The 27,445-nt window shown below is 44.4% G+C and overlaps 1 protein-coding gene across 2 annotated transcripts in view; it reads left to right on the plus strand.

Annotated features, from left to right (window-relative positions):
• Positions 1 to 19,926, plus strand: part of LOC147418936 (F-box/RNI-like superfamily protein) — a 37,981-nt gene extending 18,055 nt beyond the window's left edge. Inside the window, exon 5 of one of the 2 annotated variants that reach the window (XM_086506307.1) lies at positions 19,541 to 19,926. In XM_086506307.1, coding sequence (XP_086362433.1) covers positions 19,541 to 19,744 — 204 coding nt within the window. In that variant the 3' untranslated portion in view covers positions 19,745 to 19,926. The remainder of the gene's footprint in view (positions 1 to 19,540) is intronic. The other variant, XM_086506308.1, reaches the window with a different exon arrangement.
• Positions 19,927 to 27,445: the final 7,519 nt, after the last annotated feature.

Raw genomic sequence — 27,445 nt, forward strand, 5'->3', positions numbered from 1 at the left:
ACAATGGCCAAGTGATGCCTATGCTCCTCTTCATTCTTTGAGTAGACTATCATGTCATCAAAGAATGTACCAACAAATTGCTGGTGTGGACGGAAAATTCTGTCCATCATCCTATTGAACGTAGCAGGAGCATTTGTGAGACCAAAGGGCATCACTAAAAATTCGTAAAGGCCAAACGTTGTTCTAAAAGCAGTCTTGTGCACATCCTCTGATCTAATGCGGATCTGATGGTACCAACTCTTTAGATCTATCCTGCTAAACATAGCTGCTCCTTCTAATTTGTCCATAATATCATCAATTCTAGGTATAGGGAACCTATTCTTGATGGTATTCTTGTTCAGTGCACGGTAGTCGATGCACATACGCCATGAGCCATCCTTTTTCTGCACCAACAACACTGGAGAACAGAATGGAGATGAACTGGGCTGAATCAGCCCCTTTTCTAACAACTCCTGTACTTGGCCCATTATCTCTTTCTGCTGAGCCGCACTAACCCTGTACGGAGGCTTATTTGGTGGGCTACTGCCTGGCACCAAATCTATCGCATGGTCCTCGGGTCTCTCTGGCGGTAATTGAGACGGTAATGAATCGGAAAAACAGTCACTATACTGTTGTAAAAACATTGACCTTTCTTTATCTAGCACAGATAAATTTGATTCATCACAATCTGACACTTCACGTGCAAAAACCAAGTACGCAGAAAGATGCTTTTTCATTACAGAAGTAATAGCAAAAGCTGATACAGTGGGAATAGACTCCCGTTTAAGCTTTACATCCAGAATATGAGTCTTTCCCCTGCTCTGTACAGTGATCTTTTTGTTGTAGGCATCCATGATTCCCTGTACACGAAACAACCAAGGAATACCTAACAACACATCACATCCGTCCAGTGGCATGATGTAAAATTCTTCAGCATCTACATAGGACTGGATATGTAGACGCAACTTTCCAATGATGGGTGTCACAACCTCTGTATGGCCAGGACATGCCAAACCTGCCTCTGCTGTATACCCCATCTCTTCAGGTCTGATTCCCAACTTTGAAGCCAATTCTGGGGAAATGAAGTTGGCTTTGGCACCTGGATCAAAGAAGATAAGCACTGTTTGATCCCTTACCTTTCCCCATGCTCTGCAAAGCTCACTTGCATCTGAATTTGGCTTGTCGCCCACCATATCTGGCACTAGACCAGCCATGGGCTTCTTTCCTTTCTTGTCTTCCTTGTCATCAGAATCAGCTGGCCTTTTCTTTGTAGGACAATTGTAAGCAATGTGTCCAGGCTGCTCACATATAAAGCATTTGTTCTCTGTCCTCAGGACCTTCTTTTGCTCTTCTAACTTGCGAGGAAAAGGTCTTTTCCATTTCTTTGCTGTTCCTTTTTCTGATTCAGCCGTAGCTTTGTCTTTCCCTGCGTTGGCTGACTCCTGAGTCCCTTTAGGAGCCTCATTGGGAACGTGCTTCTTGGCTGAATTTTTCTTGCCTGATCCTGCCTTGACGCCAGTGTTAAATTCACAATCTTCTCCCTTGAGCAAACCATTGCCAGTGTTTGCTACCTCGATGAGCTGCGTCAAAGTAGTGACTTTTGTCTTCGTGCAGTATTTTCTCAATCCTTTGGGTAGGCCACAACAGTATTTTTCAATCTGTTCTGTCAATGGCACAAACCTATAGGAAGTTACTGGAAGTAGAGCTTTCCAAAACTTCCGATTGTAATCATCCAGATTTTTGCAAGTGGCAGCATTTAGCTGGTGCCATTCTGTCATGACATCTGCTTCAAAGTCATCAGATAACCATGCTGCTGCAAAAATCTGCTTGAAGTAAATCCATGTGGACGGAGCTTGCCCTTGAAGCAATAAAGTTGTCCACCATTGTCCCGCATTCCCTGTCAAGAAAGTGGCTGCCTTGCGGACCTTTGAAGTCTCTGTAAAGTTTCCCCCTGCATAGGCCTTGTCAAACTGCTGGAGGAATGAGAGAGCCTTCTTCCTGTCATCAAACCCTGTAAAGGTCGTGAATGACACACCTTTGCCACCTTCTTTGTACGGAGTTGGCCTCTCCAGCGGCGTTAAATTGTCATATGGAAGTGACTGAAACATGGGAACACTATTAGGGTTCATCTGTGTTCCTTGGCCGCTATTAACTTGACCTGGAAATGCCATATTTGGCTGCTGATTTGTAATTCCAGCCATACCAAAATTTGCTTGTGGCATCCCAAATTGGCCTTGAGTGCTCTGAAACCCTGGTTGCATACCCATGACACTGTACATGGGGTTAGGCATCATCGTTTGAGCACCCCCAAACACTGTTCTTGGCGTGTAAAACTGATTTCCAGGTGCATGACCAGCCATGCTCTGGAATACGGATCCACCTCCAAAATAGCCAGGGTGTACTGAAGGTGGTGGGAAGACCTGTTGCATAGCCTGTAGGTTGCTTCCCTGCCCATTAGAACCAGCTATAGGCTGCTGAAAGGTGGCGGGCTGAACTGGTACAGCTTGAAAGACTGGCATCTCAGCCACCTATTCTTGCATCTTAGGCATAGGTTGTGGAGACTGCATGTTCTCCGTCAAGTGTACAGGTGTTTCCATTGACTGTGCGGTATGAATCACCTGTGCTCGAGCCTTAACAGGCTTTTGAATATGATCCAGTGACCCAACTTGCTGAGACGGAACAGGAGGTTGCAGAAAGGCTAAAAACCTCGGGTTCTGCATTACTTGTGTGAACATAGCCACAGCAGTAGCCAACTGGGTCCTGAATATATCGTCATCTGTCTGTGGTGGTCTTGAGGACTCACCCACTTCATGTGTCTGTTGACCCTGTGAAGAGGAAACCTCTTCAGTCACATCATCTGGTCTGTCAGCCATAATTGCAATTCACTGTGTCTGGTCTATGATCCCCTGTGTCTTCAAGCCCAAAACTGACCAAGGCTCACTTCTATGGGAAAAAGTGATTTAATCCCGTCGATGAAACCATGTAACCGGCGTGTTCAATCCAAAAAGGGCTAGCGGCTAATTCTCCCGCAGGTACAAGTGAATTCGGAGAGGTTTACGCCAGAAATCTCCTCCGATTCAAAGGGCAAGTAGCCCTACAGGTGCAGGAGCTCGAGGACTTGCTACGGATGCGACCGGCACGCAAAACGGAGCCCGAAACAGTAAATTACAGCCTGCTGTGTATTTTTGCAGGTTTAGGGTTTTGGCCCTAAACGGACCCTAATACCCCCAGGAGGTTCGGGGACGCAAGGGGACCGCTGTACAGGTGATCTGGCGCATTTTCAGGGCTGAAAACAGAGAATTCAGCGTGCTGCAGATTCTCGCCAGGTTTTGCAAAGTGCCCGTATGCGTCGGGAAAGTCAGTCAATGCGTGGGAATACTGACTGTGAAGGGTCCTAGTACAGTTATGCTGCCGAAATCAGGCCGGAACAGTTGAAATTCAGCCAAGTTTGTGCGGGGCAGCTTGTAGGGATCCACAGCATTTATTCCCTGTTTTAAAGAATAAAGAAATACCGAAAGGGGCGCCTAAGTTAGGGGCCAATCTGGTGTCGGTCTTCTCATATAGGTGCATTCTAGCATCTGTATCCCATTCCCCTCTCTTGTGTCACTATAGCGCAGGTAAAATAGATGACTAATAATGGGTGAAAGCTAAATCAAGGTTTGAAGTGGCAATCGCGCATGAACCCACACAACTGTACATTGGTCAAATGAAGAGCCCACTAGAGGGGCATAACATACTGCCAAAGGGGAGAGAGAGGGTAGTGCGTAGCTTGCAGGGCATCACTGCTGGCACCGCACTGTGCATAAGAGGGAAAGCAAGCACTCCATAGCTCTTAACCTGTGACAAATCTGAAAATGAGGCTCTCCCCCTCCTAAATTCAGCGCCACTTCTTGTTGCATGAGGCAAGTGCACCAGAAGGTGCCACTTGGCACATTTATAAGCATTTTCCCGTTTCGGGGTTTCCGTCTAAAAATATCCCAACCAGTTGTCCAATTGACTTCACGACAGAGTAAGAAAATGTTCCCCTTGTCATTCCGGAGGTAATGACTTCAACACATTTTCAGGTCCCAAAATAGCAGTTCCCTAAATTTTAGGAGATGCTGCCATTGTATCTTTCTAGGTCATCTGACCCTCTTTGTACACTGCGGCCACATCCAGAACTGAAATGTAGCCTCTGTAGCAAAGGATTCCACTTTGGCTAGTCAATGACCCCACTTGGCTAACCATAGTCCTTGTCCAACCTTAGTGCTCTCTTGCCCTCAGGCCTGGACTCCCTCTGGACAGTTCCACACTAGCTATGCAATGCAGGGCAGTTAGATTTCTCGAGGGGTGTTTCCAAAAAGTGAAAGTAAATAGATAATAAGAAAGAAATCAACAAAAAGGATAGATAGTAGTCACACGCTGGTGACAGATAAAGTGCTCTGCTACCAGACCATCATGATCTTGTGCTCTTCCTGTCTTCATCTTGTAAATGGCTTTCCTTATCCTCTCAGAAGTAAAGAAAGTACATGTTTTTTGGGGGGGGGGGGGAAGAGGAGAGAGAGAGAGAGAGAGAGAGAGAGAGAGAGAGAGAGAGAAGAAGAAGAAGAAGAAGAAGAAGAAGAAGAAGAAGAAGAAGAGAGTTTTAACATCGTAGGAAACTATCCCAAGAGACCTTAAAGATCTAGCCGACGAGGAGTTGAACTCGAGACCTGTTATTCAAGAGGGAAATGGCATAACCAATCTCCATAGAGAGAGAGAGAGAGAGAGAGAGAGAGAGAGAGAGAGAGAGAGAGAGAGAGAGAGAGAGAGAGAGAGAGAGAGAGAGAGAGAGAGAGAGAGAGAGAGAAATGTTATATAAATTGTCTTCAAAAAGCCAAAATGACCTATAAGACCAAATTGAAACAATCCTTGTGGATCTAATCTAATGTCTGAGTACAAAAATAAAATGAAGTAAAGTGAAAGATCAAAACTAAAAGACTAAAATTGTCAGTCTGAAAATCATCATCATCATCATCCATGCCCGAGAATGCCCGACATCAGGCATTGTCCGAGAAAGTATTGCATTGATCGCTGCAGAGCTTCGTCAATGTCCACCTCTGTAACTAGTCGTGCTGGGCGTCTCCCATGTCGTGCTAGAATAGTAATGATTCTCTGGTGGAGCCTCTGTTGATGTCGTGGTCGCTCCCGTAGACGTGGGCCTCTAGCTCTCTCGAGCTCAATGTCTCTGTCATTAATATACCTCTGACAAAAGTGGGCTCTGAAGTCTGTTGTGAAGCATGCTCATCCAGTTGCTGAGTCCTTGCTCTAAAGAAGTCAATGATCTCCCTCTGTGAGTGTCTCCCACTACCTGGTCTCCTCAAGAGACTTTCCTTGTGTCTGCGCAGCTCTAGCAAAAACAACCCGAGGCATCTCTGGTGGTGATATCTCATGACTCTAGCCAACGGTCCAAAGCCCTCTTTGAATAGATAGTGAAAGCGCCCTCGCATCTCATAGTATACCAGACAATGACAAATGTGATGTAACTCTGTCTCTGGCTCTATATGACATATCTAGCATATCCTGGCTTCTCCTGGTACTCTCCTAAATCTGCAAGTCTCTATCTCTAGCTGATGCGATGATGTGCGCATCTGACCAATAGCACATCGTATCCCATAGGATAAATGAGTGTCTATATAGGCCGGTCTGATCACATATCCATCCTCTGTTAGTTGGAGGAGATGCTCTATAGAAAGCCATCTTCGTGCCCAACTCTTGTACCGGTTGTATCCATGTGCTTCTGGTATCTAGTTGAATCAAATCTTGACATATAAGTCTAGTGGTCTCTGTTCGTGTGAGAAAAAGGGAGGGTGCATCCAAGGAGTACTGGAATGGAGGCAGTGTATCCATGCTGAAGCCATGTGACTGAAACCATGATGTCATCTACGCATACCAACATGCTGTGTCCCCTTGTAGTGCTAGCTGTTGGGATGACTCAAGTGCTAGCTGAGCATATCTGTCGCTGGGAAGGTCCCATAAATTATGCATGAAGGAAACTGATTTAGTAAGGGCCTAAACTACGATAGGAGGGGCAGCTAGCTCAGCCCGAATAATCTCATGTGGCACGGAGGCCTTAGCCCAAATCATCTGAGAGATCATAGAGACTAGAGGCCTCTCCATACATCTCCATCCATCAGTGCTACCAGATCTGCCCTGGAGGGCCCCCAAATCTGAACCCCATAGAGCATAGTTGAAGCCACTAGAGTGTCAAAAAGCCACAACTTTGTTCCAGGTTCCTGAAACTGAACCTGCGAACACATCTTCTCCAAACCTCCCAAGGTTGCATAAGCTCTCGTCAATCTAGTCTCTGTTGCTCTCCTCAATGAAAATGTTGGTCCTCTGAAGGCTACCCCAAGATAGGTGTATGCATGTGTATACTCCACCATCTCCTGGCCATATGTAAAAGTAGGTGCTGACCTCCTCACCCACTGTGGTGTGGTGTTAAACACCATAACCTTGGTTTTCCCTAGGTTAACAGACAATCCACTATCGTGGGGAAATGTGTAGAAAGCATCTAAGTGATGCTGCATCCCCTCCGGGGAGTTGGAAATTAGCACAATATTATCAGCATATAACAATAGTGGGATCCATGTCCCTGCCAACTGTGCTCCTCTATCACCATCCCTCTCAATGTAGTCAGCAACCTCATCCTCATACATGTCAAATAGTGTAGGAGATAGCGGGCAGCCTTGTTTCACCCCAATAGTGGACTATGGAGTGAACCAAATAAAAAATCCCCTCTGGAAGGCGTGCATGCCCCACTACTCACTTGTATCGAACCATGATCCCCCAAATCAACTCTTTTGGAACCCCCTTTCTTGCAGTTTGCGCATCAATCTCGCTCTGGGCATTGTATCAAAGGCTTTGCAATGGAGCCGTCTCCCACGTTGTCCCCTCCTCAATAATGGCTCTGAGTGTCAGAATATGATCAAGAGTAGAGAAACCTCTCCGAAACAAGTATCTCCTCGCTCTCTTCCACTTCAGGTTGCTCCTCAGTCTCCCTGTCGACTGATACCTCACCCTTGAAAGGTTTCAAGAGACTGACATGAAAAGCAGTGTGAATCTTCCAAATATCTGGCAACTTCAGTATGAAGGACACTCACTTATCTTTTCTTGAATCTAGAAAGACAAAGTACCACATTTTTAGCTTTGGAAAAGCTGCTCCTTTCCCTTGCGTTTTATTAGGCGTGCCTTCTCAAACCATAAGAGCACCCGATCTTCTTCCTTCAACTGCGTAAACTCTGATGATCCGTAAAGACTGTAAAATCAGATCCGAGTAAATAGTGGCGCCACTGAATAAGAGCATGGATTACTGCTAATAGCTCTTTTTTCATAAATCTGTGCAACCATTTCAGGATGTAAAAACATCCTACTCTCATAAGCAATTTTATGTTCTTCTTGCATCAAGACTGCTCCCAAACTGCGACCAGAAACATCAGAGTAAACTTCGAATGGCTTTTGCAAGTCTGGTAAGGCCAACACGAGTCCAGTAGGCAATGTTTCTTTGAGAGTCTCAAAGGCTGCAATCTTTGTCGGTCCTTGGTAAAAGGAACTCCTTTCTGAGTCAGCAGGCAAAGGTGAAGCTATCTCTGCAAACTTCCAAATAAACCACCGATAGTAGGAGCAGAAGCCCAAATAAGCTTCGATCCTCATGAACATTTTTCAAATCAGGCCAGTAGTTTGAATTTTAACCGGGTCCACATTTATTCCTTCTGTTGAGACGATGTGTCCGAAGAAATGTATCTTAGGCAAGAAAAACTCGCTCTTTTTCACATTTAAAAATAATTTATGCTTCCGTAGTGTCTAGAAAACTTTGAAAATCCAATCCATCAAGCGGTTGAATGTAGCCGAAGCATTTTTAAGACCAAAAGGCATCACCAAATATTCATGCAAACGAAAAGTCATCCTGAAAGCTGTCTTGTAGACGTCTCCCAGAAGCAATTCGGATCTGATGATAACCGCTCTTCAGATCGATTCTGCTAAATCAAGTAGACCCCTGAAGTCTGTCCAATATATAATGGGATAGGGAATCCGTTCGTGATAGTGATTTTATTGAGAGCTCTATAATCAATGCTCATGCTCCAAGATCCATCTTTTTGGTTCATTGTTTCTTTATTATGCGCTCCGCTAATTGTGTAAGGTGGCGGAATCTCTTGCCAAAGCCTCGGTTGTATTAGGAGCTCTTCCTCCCACATGAAAGTATTTGGTCGCCTTAATGAACCCGAGTACGACGGTGGTAATCGGGACATCAAGTAAATGGCCATGTCCTACAAAGCAATGGTCTTCCCCATCTGAAGTATATCTTGTGTCCCAATGCATCTTGTTGATATGGGCCCTCATGGTAGAAGCACGGGCTGCATTGAGGTTGATCAAGTGCACTTGCAAAGCAACACTCTTCCCAAGAGTAACCTGCTGCTGATGGATAGACTCCAAAAGTGATCCCAAATCAGCTTGGCACTCGTCATTGCCTTCACATGCTCCAAGATTTGTGGGGTACAATTTGAGACGATAAAGGACTGCACTCGAGCATTGACGCACTCCCAAGGTGCCCCCTCTTCGGTCTAAGACGGCTTCTCAACCTTCTTGGTCACAAAGAACCTGCGATCGTACGAATCAAACACCGCCAACATTGGCATCCTTCAAGTACTGTAGTTGGCTACCATCCAACTGACGATTCGCTGGAAAGGTTGGTAGGGCTGGTATCATTACCATCTTGCTTGTATACCGCTTCTCTATGGCACTTATAGAAGATCCAACACCATCACCAATTGTGTTACCTTCTGATATGTCGACAGGAAGCGTATAGATGTTGAAGGGGATAGGCTTTGGTACTCGGAAGAAGAAACCGGTCCAAATCAGCCTGTACGACTCCAAGTCAGTACCAAATCTGAGACACAAATGACCAGCCAGCCAACTTTCTCCCCTTTGGACCTCTTGATCAAAATGACCGTTCGGAGTGTGAAATTTGTTGCATGCTTTTAGACAACCTCTCTGTCCTCGCAAAACTTATACTAGATCCTCGAAAATGCGCATTGGATGTGATGATATTATATCTTTTGTAAAAAAATGCAAACTATCTTCTCTCAGAAATCCCCAAAAAAACACTGAAAAACGCTGCAAAACACGCTTTGTCACGTGACACATCCAACCCTATGTGTCCGTGGCCGCGGGAAAGAGAAGAACTCGCGTGAAGAGAAGATCCTTCTCTAGCACAGATCGCAAGTAAAAGAAGACCCTCAAAACCTCAAGACCCTCAAGGTGATGAGCATGAGAGAGGCGAAGAAGCATCCCCACCAGGAGGTTTTTCCGACCCTTCCCCATCTACGCCAAGGATTGCACTAACTCCTATGGAGGCTTTCGACAAGATGGTGATGGACACGAAGTTAGAACGCGAAGCACGAAAAGCAGAAAGAAAGGCCTACAAAGAACAAAGGGCAGCCATAGATCGTGAATACGAAGAAGGAATGGCAGCCATAAGGTGTGAAGCACGATTGGAAGCCAAAGAAAAACAAGTTGAATTTGATCGCGAGAAGAAAGCAAAACAAGAGAAGGGCGACCAACACATGAAAGTGTTCTTGCGACTCTTTTCTCAAGTACAGGCACAGATGCAAGAGATTCAGGAGACAGAGACTCTCTCAGTTTCTTCTTCTCCAAAGCAAGACACACATGATTTGCATGATGATTTGAATGACAATGATAAGCATGGTGATTTGGATGATAATGATGAGCATGATGTGTTAGGTGCAGCGGAATGAATGTTGTATTTTCTCAAGATTAGTGATCTTTATTTGCTCAAGGTTCCTTTTAGTTCTTAGGGAAAGAGAGAGCTTTCTGTCATATGGAGAGTGCTATGATCACGAACAAAGTGAGTGGATATTGTGCGTGCAAGTGAATGAGACTGAGAGAAGGAGAGAGAAGAGATACGACACCCGAGAGGTTGTAAAACCCTCCTCCGAAGGCCCCACTCTCGTCGGCGAGAGTGATCTACTTTGATTGCACAAAGGTGTACAATGCGAATGCAATGGGACTATGCCGATGACGACGACGACGACTTGATGGTTGAAGTCTGAGATCTTCTAATCGCTGAATTCGGGACTGTTTCGGTGGCTGAAAATGACTGTTTTGGCTGTGTTTTTATGGCTGAAAATGGGGGAACATTTGCAACCAATCTGGGGTTGATCTGCTACTTGGCTAAAGGCTGAGAACTTGCGTTTCTTCAATGCTGAATTTGCTAATAAAAAACGCTGGCATGGCAGCAATCCTAGCGTTAGTAGTTGGCTGCAAAAACGCTGAGCTTGCAGGGACAAAAACGCCAAGGCTGAGGTGAGTTGGTCGCGGGGAAACATGCCAAGGATGGGGCTGATCTGCTGGGGAACTAACGCAAGAAGGGGGGACTTCAATGGCGATGCTGATGTTGTGAAACTGTGGGAGAAAACGCCAGGTATGGGGAGATGGTTGGCGCGAGGGGGTCATGAGGGGGGGGGGGTACTGCTTAGAAGTTGCTTGTTGAACGGGGAGCTCCTGCTGCCTCTTCTGCCAGAAAGTGCTAACTTGGGTTTGCTTATATATTAACTTAGCAAAATTACCCTACCTACTTTTGTTGGAAAGTCACTTAAAAATAATAAGTGAAAATACCAATAAATAGGAAAATAGGCTAAATGCACTGGAAAATTTCCCTAACTGATGCTAATGGATTCTGATGGGAATTCTGATGATCATGCTGTGTGCAACCGGAGGATATGCATCTATGCTAAGTGACTGGGCATGCACGGTCTATGAATAGACTCACAAAGGTGCCAGATCAATCTAAACTGACTGGACCTTGCTGTGGTGTAGCTTGTCCATGGACACATAGGGTTGAGATGTGTCACGTGACATCCCCTTCTTTTCAAAGTGAGGTACTGGTACCGAACTGTATGGTGTCGAGGGAGATCGCCAACAGCATCCGGAATCCTGGAAGGGACTCTTCGCCGGCCCACTCTGATGTGTGGGTTGTGCGGTACTTGAACTTCTTAAAGGTCTGCAACACTTACTTCTTTGGGCCGCGCCGAAAGCGACTCAAAGTCTTCTGTGGCTCCTTTGATGCTTCAACTTCGTCTAGAGTCCTGCTTCTTTCGTCTTCAAGAATCTCCATGGCTGAAAATTCCTGAAACCATCTCCAACACAAAACCATGAACATACCCATTCCATGTAAAGTGAAGGAAAAAAATCTTGTCTTTGCTAAAGACTGTGTATGCAATGTAGATGAACATAGAGACGGAGTGACAACCCGTTTATCAAACACATGCAAACAATGCGGTCGAATCTTTTCTGTATGATCAAAATCAATCAACTGTGGCAATTCACAATGGAAATGCCCATGCTTGGTGCTCATACTATCATGTGCTCGTTCAGAAACTGTGTCATGCCAAGGAAGAGACATGGAATGTGACTTCCTGACATACATACTTTTCAGCTTTTCATGAAAAATCCGCATACAGTCGTGCTCATCCATGAGAGAAACGTGCTCAACATACAATATGTCATGCCTAGGAAAAGGGATCACATAACGATGTTGACTAAAATACAGGAAACGATCACGAATGAAACACTCGTACAATGCGTGTATACAAATCATGCGAACACATAATACTTCCTGTGAGGGTTCTTTGGACCTAGGCTCGAGAGCCAAGATCGGTTCTTCCTGAGGGGTCGATCTTCCTGTGGGGGTTCTTTGGACCTCGACTCGAAAACCAAGATCGGATCTTCGTGATTGATCAAATCTACAACGAGGTTAGCTTCGCTAGGAAAAGCATCTACTAACACATCATCCTTGTGAACAATCACATCATCTTCATGCAACTCATCATGCTTGTGAGAAATCACATCTTGATCATGCAAATCATCATGCTTGTCATTGTCATCCAAATCATCATGCAAATCATTGGCATCCAAATCATCATGCTTATCATTGTCATTCAAATCATCATGCAAGTCATTGTCAATCAAATCGTCATCATGCTTAACACAATCATGCAAATCCTGTGTGTCATGCTTTGGAGAAGAAGAGACTGAGAGAGTCTCCGTCTCTTGAATCTCTTGCATTTGTGTTGGCATGGGATACAAGAGTCGCAAGCACTCTTGCATGTGTCGGTCACGCCGTTCTTGTCTTGCCTTTCTTTCGGCTTCTCTTTCTGCTTTGTCTTCTGCGTGTCTGCGTTTCATTTCTGCCATTCTTTCCATAAACATCTGCTTTAACTCCTCCATAGGAGTTAGTGCAATCTTTGTCGTAGATGTGGAAGGGTCGGAAAAACCTCCTGGTGGGGAAAATTCTTCTTCGCCTCTCTCATGCTCATCACCTCCAAGCGAAGTATCCATTCCGCTTCGAGTGATGATCATTCTGAAGTCGTGGGTTCTTGTAGGTTCTTAAGTGCACGAGGAACTTGGGTTCTTGGGGGTCTTGGGTTCTTAAGTTCACGAGGAACTTGGGTTCTTAAGTTCACGAGGAACTTGGGTTCTTGCGGTTTCTTTCGCTTGCAAATCGCGTTGGAGAAGGATTTTCTCTTCACCCGAGTTCTACCCTTTTCTGCGGGCGCACCCCTTGGTGGCCTTGCGCTTACACCAAGGTTGCTTTTTCCCACCTCACGTCGATTGGCCGGCCGCTAAGTGCACGGTCCGCTCTCAATGAGTGAAAAGAGACACAAGGGGAGGCTGGACAAGCCCTTCTTTCTTGGGATTCCTGTCACTCTTCAACAAAACACGATTAGGAATCGCCACGCCCAAGTACACTTGGGTTCGTGTGATCGCAACAAGCAAAAAAAATTCTTGTGGTTCTTTCCTTGAGTAATGCAGAACACTTTCAAAGCTCTGATACCAATGTTAGGTGCAGCGGAATGAATGTTGTATTTTCTCAAGATTAGTGATCTTTATTTGCTGAAGGTTCCTTTTAGTTCTTAGGGAAAGAGAGAGCTTTCCGTCACATGGAGAGTGCTATGATCACGAACAAAGTGAGTGGATATTGTGCGTGCAAGTGAATGAGACTGAGAGAAGGAGAGAGAAGAGATACGACACCCGAGAGGTTGTAAAACCCTCCTCCGAAGGCCCCACTCTCGTCGGCGAGAGTGGTCTACTTTGATTGCACAAAGGTGTGCAATGCGAATGCAATGGGACTATGCCGATGACGACGACGACTTGATGGCTGAAATCTGAGATCTTCTAATCGCTGAATTCGGGACTGTTTCGGTGGCTGAAAATGACTGTTTTGGCTGCGTTTTTATGGCTGAAAATGGGGGAACATCTGCAACCAATCTGGGGTTGATCTGCTACTTGGCTAAAGACTGAGAACCTGCGTTTCTGCAATGCTGAATTTGCTGATCAAAAACGCTTGCATGGCAGCAATCCTAGCGTTAGTAGTTGGCTGCAAAAACGCTGAGCTTGCAGGGACAAAAACGCCAAGGCTGAGGTGAGTTGGTCGCGGGGAAACACGCCAAGGATGGGGCTGATCTGCTGGGGAACTAACGCCAGAAGGGGGGACTTCAATGGCGATGCTGATGTTGTGAGACTGTGGGAGAAAACGCCAGGTATGGGGAGATGGTTGGCGCGAGGGGGTCATGAGGGGGGGGTTACTGCTGAGAAGTTGCCTTTTGAGCGGGGAGTTCCTGCTGCCTCTTCTGCCAGAAAGTGCTAACTTGGGTTTGCTTATATATTAACTTAGCAAAATTGCCCTACCTACTTTTGTTGGAAAGTCACTTAAAAATAATAAGTGAAAATACCAATAAATAGGAAAATAGGCTAAATGCACTGGAAAATTCCCCTAATTGATGCTAATGGATTCTGATGGGAATTCCGATGATCATGCTGTGTGCAACCGGAGGATATGCATCTATGCTAAGTGACTAGGCATGCACGGTCTACGAATAGACTCACGAAGATGCCAGATCACTGCTAATCTAAACTGACTGGACTGACTGGACCCTGCTGTGGTGTAGCTTGTCCACGGACACATAGGGTTGGGATGTGTCACGTGACATGATGATTTGCATGATCAAGATGTGATTTCTCACAAGCATGATGATTTGCATGATGATCAAGATGTGATTTCTCACAAGCATGATGAGTTGCAGGAAGATGATGTGATTGTTCACAAGGATGATGTGTTAGTTGATTCTTTTTCTAGCGAAGCTAACCTCGTTGCAGATTCGATCAATCACGAAGGATCGATCTTGGCTCTTGAGCCTAGGTCCAAAGAACCCTTACAGGAAGTACTATGTGTTCGCATGATTCGTCAACACGCATTGTACGAGTGTGTCATTCGTGATCGTTTCCTGTATTTTCGTCAAAGTCTTAGGCATTTCATATTGTACGTTGAGCATGTTTCACTCATGAATGAGCACGAATGTATGCAGATTGTTCATGAAAAGCTGAAAAGTATGTATGTAAGGAAGTCACATTCCATGTCTCTTCCTTGGCATGACACATTCATAGAACGAGCACATGAAAGTATGAGCACAAGCATGGGCATTTCCGTTGTGAATTGCCACAGTTGATTGCTCTAGATCATAAGAGAAAGATTCGATCTCATTGTTTGCGTGTGTGTGGTGAACGGTTTGGCACTCCGTTTCTTTGCTCATCTACATTGCATGCACAGTCTATTAGGACGACATGATTTTTTCTACTCACTTTACATGGAATAGGTATGTTCATGGTTTTGTGTTGGAAATTGTTTCAGGAATTTTCAGACATGGAGATTCTTGAAAAAGAAAGAAGCATGACACTCGACGAAGTTGAAGCATTGAAGGAGCCACACAAGACTTTGTGTCGCTTCAGCGCGGCCCACACATCAGAGTGGGCCGGGAAGAGTCCCTTCGAGGATTCCGGATGCTATTGGCGATCTCCCTTGACGCCATACAGTTTGGTACCAGTACCTCACTTTGAAAAGGAGGGGATGTCACGTGACACATCCAACCTTATGTGTTCGTGGACAAGCTACAGCATGACAAGGGTTCAATCAGTCTAGTCAGTCTAGATTAGAAGTGTTCTCGCACTTTTGTGAGTCTGTTCGCAGACCGTGCATGCCCAAACACTTAAGAGTAGATGCATATCCTCTGGTTGCACACAGCATGATCATAAGCATTCCCATCAGAATCCATCAGAATCCGTCAGGGAAATTTCGAGTGCATTTAACCTATTTTCCCTATTTTTGACATTTTTCACTTATTAATTTAAGTGACTTTTGTTGGAAAGTAAGTAGGGCAAATTGAGTAAGTTTGTATTTAAGCTAACCTAGGCTAGCACTAATTGGTAGAAGAGGCAGTTAGGAGCACACGCTCAACAGGCACCTTCTCAGTAGAACCCCCCAGGAGGCCTAGCGTTTTTGCTCCACAGCAACCACCTAGCGTTTTTGGACCAGATCAGCCAGCGTTTTTGCACTTGCAGATTCCGGCGACAGCAGAACATCAGATCAGCCTAGCGTTTTGCATTTGCAGGACAACCAGCTGCAACAGAGCATATTTTCAGCCCTAGCGTTTTTGCATCTGCATCACACCCTAGCGTTTTGCAGATTCTCTGCGACGGAACACCAGCGTTTTCAGTTTTCAGCGCGTCGTCGTCGTACCGTCGTCATCGACATAGAGTCAGAATTCAGCAGATAGAAGATTTGCAGATTTCAGCCCTTAGAGTTTTCAGATTTCAGCCCGTCTCGTCGTCGTCGTCGTCATCGACATCGTTGGCAAGTCCAAGCATTGTAGAGATGTGTGCAATCATAAGTAGACCGCTCTCGCCATAGAGAGTGGGACCTTCGGAGGAGGGTTTTACGTCGTCTCTGGTGTCGTATTCTCTTCTCTATCTCTCAGTCTCATGCACTTCCATTCACAGTGTCCATTCACTTTGTTTGTGTCCATTGCACTCTCTCACTAAAGGAACAGAAGGCTCTCCCTTCCATAAGAACAAAAGGAACTTTGAGCACAGTTCGGAGCACTCATCTTGAGCAAGGTTCAAACATTCATTCCGCTGCACCTTACAAGATTGAATCTAACAACTGGAGCTTTCATACCATGACGGAAGTGGCGGCAGAAGATGCATGGGTATGGCAGAAAATAGTGGCAACAGGTGCACAACCTCTCGTCTATGATGGTGGACAGTAGCAACCTCTTAGATCTGTACATGCCCTCAACCACAAAGGATCTGCAGGTAGAAGGGTTTCTTAGGGCTTAAGATGGAATAGGAGAGGACCTGCAAAAATGCAGAGGCACAAAGAGAGAGAGAGGGGGGGAAGGCGATATGGCAATAATGCTAGAGAGAGTGAAACGTTGGAAGAGAGAAACTGGCAGAGAGAGTGACCCAAAATGTTGGCACACGCTGATAATGACTGAACTGATGGTACAAGGACGGGTAGCCCGCCTCCCTGTACAAGGAGTCAGCCAGATTGCGTGACCATCGCAAATACCCCATGACATAGATAATTGGGGCAAAAACTGGAAAACAGATGAACAGGTCCATAGATGGGATTCGGGAAACTAATGACATAGGGTTCATGGGAAAAATACCCTCTTACCTCAAGATAAAAACACCCTCTTTTTGGGAGGACCAAGAGACAAACTATATGACATTGCCAGTAAAACAGGGCAAATTAATGATGGGAACAAGCCAAAATCCTCACATAGGTCTAGGGCATACTTGTACGGCTAGTATGTCTCCGGGTTGGCCACCCATAGTCTAGGTTGTGGCTGCCCGAGTTTGGGGCCGGCCGCCCACCTTGTTGGGGCACCCTCATATTTCATTTATTTCTTGTTGGGTCGTGGGGGAACTTTTTAGGCATTGCCCTACCTCCCCTTGGGCACCTATTTATGGGGGCCGGGGGGTACCCACTTCCATCATATCTAGTTATTGTGTATTGGGTCTTCGTGCTCATGGTAGTCATGGGGGGACTGATCGCCCCCTCTGTGTCTACTGTCTCTCTCTCTCTCTCCTCTCCTCTCCTTTCAGCATGAGGTTCCTCTTGCGAAGATGATTTCAGCCAGCGTTTTTTACATCAGCCAGCGATCAACATTCTGCCAGGCAAGCGAAGATTCCTGTAGGGTTTGTGTCGCGGGAATCCTCATTTGCACCTGCGTTTCTTGCTTCCTCCATTGGCGATCACCTGCTGACTGCCAGCGCCAGCCATTTCTGGACATTTTTGTTGCGAAAACCCCCTCCAGATCACTTGCCTTTTTTGCTGCCCTTTGCGTTTTTGGGGAGCACCTGCGTTTTTGGTGGAAAATGTTGCGTTTTCAGCAGAGGGGGGCAATGCCAGCATCAGCCCACTCAAATCTTTGCCCCACTAGCTCGGCATCCGGTGCCTTGCCGGCCTGTATCCTCTCCGTTTCCTTCAGATTTCAGCCATATGCATCTGCTGTTTTCTCTGTTTTCAGCCCACCTCGGGTTGTGCCAGGGATTCACCATCCTTCCTACACCCTCTGCACGGCTCCGGACCCTACTAGGAGCGTACGAGCACGCTGAAAATCGCTGGACAGCAGCGTTTTCATCACCTCGCAGCTGCATTTTTGGGTGGACAGCAGCCTCTTGGCTTGTGTATTTCATAGAGGATGAAGTTAACTCCTGCCAGGACACCATCCGATGGCGGTCTGTGCAGTCTCTTAGTGACTGCTGCAATACACCGTATGTTCGACATTGGCTTGATCATCTACGGGCATACGATCCTTGGGAGATCCATTCATTCCAGCCATCATTCGGCGGTTGCGCACTCTGGAGGGCGTGGTGACTTGTGGTTTGCTTTGGAGACACCTATGCACTCATCAAAGGAGTTCACACGAGATATGGCCATGCTCATGGCATATGGGATTCCGACGTTTGAGAGAAGACACCACCATCTTTGGTGGATAGACACTTACCACTTGACCTCGACAGGTCAGATCACTTGCTTACACAGGAGCATCTACATGGACTTAGGGAGAGGATCTTGGATCTCTTCTTGGACAGGTTCATTGCTTGGATCTATAGACTAGAATGGACTTCAGTTCTTTAAACTCTATTGGAGAGTTTACCCGCGAGATGCGGGAGATCAGGCATCATCCCGCGACTACATCTGGAGTCACCCGGAGCTTGGCTTGGATGGTAGTGCAATTGCTCTTCTCTTGATCATTTGGATTGCTACCTTCAGAGTTACTTACACTCACCCTCGGTAACCTTACAACAGACTTATCCCCCGACCTGGGCAGTAGGCCACTCCCAGCTCATCCACATTGAGAGCCACACCGAGATGCGGTTTGGTGGCGTTCTTGGCGCGGATTCTGTTTTGGTCGACACCGGAGGATTGGAGGCAGGAGATAGAGGCAAGATGGCGCAGACTGATTGGTATGGCCTTTCCTCTTCTCAGAGGATCTTCAAAGCGCAGACTGTTCAGTCTGGCTTCCCTTCTTCACAGAGGATGATTATGGTGCAGACAGCTTGGTCTGACCACACCTCTTCTCAGAGGCCCTTCACAGCGCAAAGTATTGAGTCTGGCTTTCCTCTCATCTTGGATTACCCTACCTACTGAGAGGACACCATCCGGTGGTTGTCCGTGCGGTCTACCAGTGACTGTTGCAGCTTATGGTAGCTTCTACAGTGCATACTGCTTAGTTTGGCTTTCCTTGATTGGAGGACGTTTACGGCGCAGATTGCTACATCTGGCCCTCTTGGAGTTTCACAGCTTAGCCACTTGGCCACACTGGGTTACAGGGTCATGCATTGATAGGCTTCCGGTCATTCTCATGACTGTTCTTGGGCTTCTCCATTTTCTCCAGACGATTTGACTACAGACACCACTGATCCTATTGGGCAGGACACTTGCAGGTCTATTGGCACTTCTTTTACAACAAGGAGTTGTTTTATTACTCAGTTCGGGACCTTCACGCGGTATCTTCACCCTGTATCGGCGGAGCACAACAGTTTGTTACACTGCTTGTGACGGCACTCTACCATGGAGATTTCTTGGCGATCAGGACACCCCAGACTGTTGCTACACTCGCGGAGTTCGCTGGAGTATTGTCCTTCAATGGACATTGCAGCAGACATCTTCATCATTTGCCTCGCATCTTCTGCTTCATACGGTTTGTTGAGCATCAGGTGCTGAGAGGAGGTGTTAGACTTACATCACTCTACTGCTTCACATAGGTCTAGGGCATGCTTGTATGGCTAGTATGTCACCGGGCTGGCCACCCATAGTCTAGGTTGTACCTCGTCCCAACCGCCCGAGTTTGGGGCCGGCCGCCTACCTTGTCCAGGCGCCCTCATATTTCATTTATTTCTTGTTGGGTCGTGGGGGATTTTTCAAAGCATTGCCCTACCTCCCCTTGGGCACCTATTTATGCACTCTCACATCAACTACTTAACAGCCCCTCAGCCAATGGAAGATACTGGGGCGCATTGCAGCTCTGCACGGAGCGGCCTTAGAGGTGGAAGACTCATTTTCACCTGTGTTTTTTTGTTGTTGGCAATTGCCTTTATGTAATACAATGGGTACCAGATTATCATTTTGAGAGAGAGAGAGAGAGAGAGAGAGAGAGAGAGAGGTGTTCACTTTCAGGTTCTCAATCTTTGGGGATGTAGGCACGTGACTGGCAATGGGCTTTTGGCATTGGGCAGGGGTTGCCCAAATCTATCCTCTATCAATGTATGGGGATTAAGAATTCCTTATGATTTGTATAGCTACCTTCTGTCTATAAACCCAAATCTGCATCTAAAGATTGGGTCTGTACAACTTGGTCCACATTGGCAAATTGTTCATTGAGAAGGCATAATTGTGCAGCTGGTTGCACGAGTCCTTGCTTCATTGACAGAATGAAGAGCCCTCAAACCTTACATGTAACATATCATTCCTTGTATACCTCATGTATATAATTTGTGAGGGCTCAAAGCCATTATTTCTGTTGTATTACTGGCATTGGAAGGTTGGGTTTGAAATTGGAAGTACATTATCTCTGTTTTCTTTGTTTCAAAGACATTATTGGGATCGAAATGTTTGGCAATTACATTGAGAGAATCGAACACAGTTTTTGCAATCTCTCTCTCTCTCTCTCTGACATGCACCTCTGTGCACATGGTGACCTGCACGTTGGACCCGCGTTCACATTTTAATTGTTTTCTTGTTGTCATATATGATTTTTTGAGCAAGTTGTAATCTGTTGAACAAATCGGTGTCCCAAAAGCCATCTCTACCCTCCCTCAAGAGATGAAACTTACCAAACATCGTTATGGATATTGGATTGTAAATGAGATGGTGCTCTTCCTTAGTTTTTTTTCACCAAACATAAAAAAATCTCGGTAAAGGAATTCTTAACAGGAAATTTACAACATAGGCTATATAGTCTTACAGATTTATACTATTTTCATTCAATTTCGAAGTGGACTCTTACCTATCCTCATGCCTCTCAAATGCCTGTTTTGAGTTTCTAATCAGCTCAAGACACTCTTTTCCCAAACGTTACTTACTTGCCATGTGATTGATTTGAGTAGTACAATAGAACCACTTGCATGCTATATTATTTTTATAGTGCAAAAATCTTGGGTGGCTTTCCCTCCCTTTGATTTCATTTACAACTGCTTAGTCTGTTATATGGTCTACTTGGATGTGGCAGTCTTTTGAATATTTCTATCTCTATTTAGTCTATTTTGGTTCTATTTCAAGTTTGTTGTTTGTTGTCATCACGAAGCAAAACTTTGAGCATACACGAAGCTCATATAGGGTTTTCAAGGTCACCATAGCCACAAACTTAACAAGGTCTATCTTGCTAGTTTGCATGAAGCTAGTCTATCGCAAGTCAAAGTTGGTTGAAACTGGTTGATTAAGCTAAACTAGTCTACTGACGCTCGAAGGTGGTTGACTAAGCTAAGCTGGTCTTTAGAGAAAGTAAATATGATTGGGCTATTTATGACCCATGCGAGGCATTCTAGGGACATCCGGGTGAGCCATCTCAAGAGTCCACTTGAGCTATACCACAAGAGACATCAGCCCTTCATCTACAACTCCCTACCACCACTACCTCCTCCCATAGCCTCTACACTTGGATATATCCAAGGCACCTATACCCTTGAGCTCACAATCCCCTCACCGCTTATGATACGTCACCCCTCCACACCCCCTCAGCCTCCCTTCAACTTCATCCTAAGCTAGCATGTAGGAACACTTGACCACTATCTTAACCAAAGACACTAGATATGCATGAATAAAACCCCCTAAATATGCAAATTCGAATTTGGCTCTTAGAATAGGTTATTCCAAGTTGTCATGCATAAGGTCAACAGATGCTACCTCCCTTGTGCTATTTAAGCACCTTCTTTGTAGTCATTTTCTACCAAGTAATCAAGTGCATTTTGTGTCTATGCTCTAGCCAATTTATGTTGTGTGATTAGCGGATGTTATTAGTATGAATGCTTTTCTATTTCACCCACCACAAACCTAACATGTATCCCATGTTGCAAGCAAAGAACATAGCAAGAAAATGGCTTTCATTTCATCATCAGAATTAAGCCCATTTAAGTAAACACATTTCTAAACTCGTTCAGGTGTGAACTGACACTGCTACCTTCTTTCATGTTAAGACGTATAAGCTTCAGATCTTTGCATAATCAATGACAAGGGCCAAGGCTCTTGTGACCCGGCTTCCTTAACCACTCATATACTTCATAAAACGAGAATTGTGCTCCGCCTTGGAACTAAAACAGTCGATGTCATCCATAAATACCCTTACAAACTTACCCAAGTAATGACCAAATACCCATATAAGCTTACCCAAGTAATGACCAAACACCCTGTTCATCCACTATTGGAAAGTGGCATAAGCGTTTACCAATCTCCGAAAGGACCCCCATGGAGTGATAAATGACATCTCAATTGGTCTTCTAGAGTTATGCCAGTCTGAAAGTATTTTGAGAAGCCATCTATATCCATCCATATAGAATATCTTTCATAACTTGCAACATGGTTCAAAATCTCATCTTGCAATGATAATGGTAATGAAATCAGATGAACTAGAGAAGTGTGTGCAAGGTAATATATGGATAATGGGAGCATCTACAACCAGTACAATGCTGTAGTACACCTCTAAAATTAACCCTTAGAAAAGTGGGTTAAACCTAGAACCATGGGCAAAGATGTACAAATCATTTGGCTCCACGTTGACCCAACCAAGCGCACATGACTACCATGTCAGTATCTTCTCACATAGGCTATGATTGGACAAGGGATGGTACACACTAAGCTATAATAAATAGCTAAAGATAGGGTTCTCACACAAATAATGGTGCATAGGACAAAACTGATACCCAACAACCCTCCCTTGGGGTTTGGACTATGAATAATAGTAGAGAAAAAATAATGCCATGCAACAGATGCTATTCAAATCATGCATACTATACATGGCACACAAACTACAATTCACAAATACCATGGTGTCACACAAGCTAATGAAACCTCCCCTCAAACAAAAGAACCATGTAGGACCAAGCTAACACTACTATCCAAAAATAACAAGGCATGAGGTTGAGGACCACTCATGTCCTCCATCGTCACTTTGGTCAGTATTCATGGGGTATACTCCCTTGCTCTTCTTTTTTGACTCTACTCCTACAATACATTCTTCTCCCTTTGAACTAAACTGGAAATCTCTCCTTTGATTCTTATTCTTGGCTTGAAATGAATTTACATCTTGTAAATCTAGAGTTGGATTCTTGTCCTCAAGGAGGGTAACTAGGTTGTTATATCAAGAGGGTAAAGGCTCCAAAAGTGTGGCTTGTCTCCTTCAGGCACCTCATATTTTACAAATGTGAGCTAGGTTATCATACTTATGAGTCGATTTTCAAGACTAGCAATATCTTCATTTTAAGTTTGTATAGTTCCCTTCTTCAAGCTCACCTTAATTAGCCCCAATTTTTTTTTATAGTACCTCTTAGGCTTGTGTGGATGTTTCACACTCGTCAATAAAAAGTACATATGATGATGATACCTAGGGCTTGTTTATTCTTGCTTTGTTTTGTGCACTCATAGCTCGGGTTTGTGTGCCCTCACTAGAGAATGGGCCACTAGCAAGACTTTTGACATTTTCCCACAAGATTTTCTGCATTAGGTAGCCTCTTAATTTGATTTTTCAAGCGTGGAAACCATCTCCATTGATTTTTAATATCCCCTTTTCGCCCATTATGCTTTGGGTTAATCTTTGCACTTAGAGACTCTGAAAGTCTAGTATTTGATTGTGATTTAGAAAAGAGAAAGAAAGAGTGTTGAAAAATTTCCTCTTAGTAAACTTGAAGCTTTGAAGCTTTTCCAAGGATCGAAGAAAATAACCCTTACAAGAGTTTAAATTTATGTTCAAAGAGCTAGCAAGACTGTCCCCTATTCTCTTTGTACTTTGCAAATGGGAACTACCCTTTGTCTAAAGGTAGCACTACACGTTTGTGGAAAAGTCCCCTTCTAGAGAGGATGGTGCCACAAAGAATGGTGAGAACCTCCTTTGTGCAAGTGGAGGCATCTTGGGGCTCTCCTATGAAGCAGGCTTGTGGGATCAGCATCTACAAACATTATGAGGCAATAGGTTGTTTTTTCTGACACCTGTGAAAAGAAGGTGCAACTACTCAGTAACCATCCTATTAGACCCATTAGGCTCCCTTACTGTAATTCACTGTAAACTAGAAGTCCACCCATGCTCCTCTTAAAACAGCAATTGGAATTTAGCCCATGGCCCCAAGTGTCCACAATTAGGCCATTGGCCCTAATCAAGTGGTATGCGAGGAGGGGAAGAATAAAAGATTTTATGCTTAAATTAGTTGGTCTTCCCACACACATGCACACACCTAGCTTTACGTGACTTTAGCCAAGTGATTAATAGTGCTGATAGTTGCCTAAATCAATAAGGGCTATGATTTGGAGCGAGTTGTAGAGGTTGTCAAACAAGTGACTAAGGGCTTTATTTGGAGTTGGCTCTAGATACTCTCAACCGGAAGCGATCAACACAACATTAGGCCTTAATGTGTATTCAGGCCCTATCATCCACTCTGCACATACATTGCCTACATTGTTGCTGGATAGAAACATAGGTTTATTGTAATTCTACTTATAAATTTTCACTAATTTTTAAATGACAAAATGCATTAAATGTAGAGAAGTTTGATGTTTAAAAACCTTCAAATATACTCAATTTATTGCTAAAATTCTCCATCTATATGATTTCCAAGTTTCATATTGAGCATTGGTAGCGGCCCAAGCTGCTGCTCACCAAGCTATCAATCATAGGGACCTTTCCTGCCAGGCCATGCTGCATTGATTGGCTAGCCTAGTACCTTAAGTGCCCATTTATCTACACTTTTTTGTTCCTCCTCCTTTGCTCGCCATAATCAAAGACTGTCATGGTCTACTCGGTCCTTACTTACACACTGCTCATGAGCAGTGTGTAAGTAGTCATGAACCCCTCAATATTTGCATTGAGCAGTCATGAACCCCTCAATATTTGCATTGACCAACGAAGCACATATATATTTGACGGCACAATAGTACAAGTGAGTGTGCCACATATCTATTGATATTTTGTGTAATTTGCACATGTTAGAAGTTCATTGGTCCTACCCTAGAGTCTACCCATTCAATTCATCGCATTGAGTCTTGAAATTCCACAGAAAACCTCACTGAACACTCTTGAGATTACTCAAAAACTGGCCAAAGATCACCCACATCACAACTCCTCAACATGGGCGACCCTAGAAGCACCCAATAGAATGACAACTTTACATGAATGTCTGAAATTCAGTCAACTGCTCAATCAACTGCCAAAAACCCAATTTTCAAGGCTGCCAAATCCAACAGAAACATAACCTTTGTTACTAAAAGTCTTGGAAACTTGTAAACTTTGAAACAACATGCACCCTCCTTTTGGCAAAACAAACCTGTTTTTTAGACACTCAGTTCACCATTAATACATAACCTCATAGCCACATGTTAGTTGTTGAGACCAAGCACTACTAATTGGGATATCATCGACATTGAAATACGCTAACTAGCCCCAAGCTTGCTAGTAGAAACTTTATAAGGTAACTCTCTTGTAGTGTGGAAAGATTTCGGTTGAAAATAGCCCAGTCCTTTTTGGTGCACATTGGAGTGTTGTCTTTTGGCATCTCTTCATTGTGCACTCCAACATTTATCTATTGACGTATCCCATCTGAAAATGACATGTTGATACACTCTCTCTTGCCTTGTCTCATGGCTCGACATTCACGTCGGACACAATAAGCTTCAACTTCACAATGACATAATCTATAAGGGCTTACACAAAGGCCTCTCAACTATCCTAGTCACCCTTCTCTTCCATCCAAGACCAAGTTGAACCTTGTGAACTCAATAGTTGTGTGGCCACATTAATCAATTTGTCTTTAGCAACCTCGTTAATTCTCAAATGCTCTTAAACACCCTGCATACCATAATACTTAACTAGGGATAGGGGCTTCACCTTAACATACGTGTCTGAGTCATTTTATGCCAAGTCTGATTGCTGATTACGCCTCCTAGAGGTTAATCCTCTTCACTTCTCGTTCTCCTCATGTCCCATGATATCCAGACTTTGCTACACCTAGAACTGCATGCTTTGCTAAGCCTATGAAATTGTTTGCATATGCTGTTCCAATAATATAACCTGGTCTTTGCACATGGTATCCATCCCTCTCATTGAGGTTTCCCCCTCCTCACTTTCCCTATCTGAATCACATCATGCCCCCGCTCCTCCACTCCTCCCTTCTCCTAATCTTTTTGACATACATACTCATCAATGTGTTACCTTCACACTTGCCATACGTATTGATATGGAAGTGCACCACACATGGCATACATGATGGCCAACATGTTCCCTATGCAAGTGTACGTCTCAAGTAGCATGTATCCTATTGCAAGCTTTGCACACGATTATTGGCCACAAAATAAAGAGAAATAATGAGAGAAGTCACATACCTCTTCCCCAGATGCAGATGAAGAAAAAAACGTGCAGATAGTGAACATCATTGGCAACTTTGGTTGCATGGCTTTAGAACCAGGCATCATAAGCAAAGATTTTGAAATTAATAGCCTTGGTGCCATTGCCATTGATATCATGACCAGCCACCAAATATCCATCAAGTTCCTCCACCATCTATTGCGTCTGCATGCTAGAATAATGAATGGCCACTTTTGGTCAAAGTGTTGGTTCAAAAATATTTCATGGACACTAGGTGTTTATTCTGGCTGACATAGAGTGGGAAAGATAGGTTTTGTTGAGGAATACTCCTTTTGGATTGGATATGGAGTGTCATGGCATGTTTTATATAATAGGGATGTTCAAGGGACATTAGTATCCATTTTTATAAGTTAAGTCTACGATTTGTGCAAGAAGTTTTGAATTTAGAGTTGCAATGTAAATTGATATCGATAGCAATGCAAAATCATATGGAAAAATACAAAGCTTGTTTGTATTTGGATGCTCTTGAAATTGTTGGTTTAAATAAACAAATCAGAGGCTCTTTCAATTTTTGAAAGCAATAGCCGTCACTTCAAACTTGGAAGTGTGACACTTATAGACCCAACAAATAATTTCCCAATATAAACTTGGAAAAACCAATGAACTTGGTTGTTTTTCACATGGAGGAAGGGCCCGAAAACTCATTCTGAATGATATTAGGAACCATAGTTAGAGTCCTCAGCTTATATATAAATGGTACGTGAGAACTACCTATATAAAATTGGAGTGGGGGATCGAGAGAGGAATGAAAAAGAGAGTTAGCTGGTGAGTGGGTATATTCTCTCTCTATAGCCTATTACAATAAAGTGGAGGAAATTGATCCTCATTCAGATTGTGGAATGGCCACTAGTTCAGTTGTCATGGGGGCTAATGAAGTCATTGATCTCCATTGCCCCAAGGGTTTTGCTCGTGAAGCCTTGACCCTTGGGTCCTGCACGATGGCTATCTCTTCACCAAAGTGCCTGGGCCCAACTCCTTCTCTCTCATCCAATTCACGCCGCCCACAATTATTAGCTTGCTCTCTCCTACTTCCAAGCTCGGTTGAGAGAAATATCCTCACGGAGAGATGGAGCAGGGCTTTTTGATATGCAAAGCTACTGTAAAGGACTTTGCCAAGAGAGAAGCAATGAGTCTCTACTTGCATGATGCAGTAACAATTGCTTCTTTCCAAGCATAATCTCCTATGTCTAGAAGAGTATGTTTCATTTCCTTGCTCTTCTAGATATGGGAGAGCCTTTCGTGATTTAATTACCATCCTATAGGTTTCCATTTCTAGCCCATTATGAGGGACTCAAGGGAACAACCATTGTAGGAGCACTAATTAAAAAATTGGCCTTTTGTCATTAGTAAATTTGCTTTTTGTGATTTAATTACCATGCTACAAGCTCGCTATAGGTTCCCATTTCTAGCCCATTATGAGGCACTCAAAGGTACAACCATTGTATAAGCATTGAAGTCTC

The sequence above is a fragment of the Adiantum capillus-veneris genome, chromosome 29 (genome assembly GCF_014529385.1).
Source record: "Adiantum capillus-veneris isolate H3 chromosome 29, ASM1452938v2, whole genome shotgun sequence".
Classification (NCBI taxonomy): Eukaryota; Viridiplantae; Streptophyta; class Polypodiopsida; order Polypodiales; family Pteridaceae; genus Adiantum; species Adiantum capillus-veneris.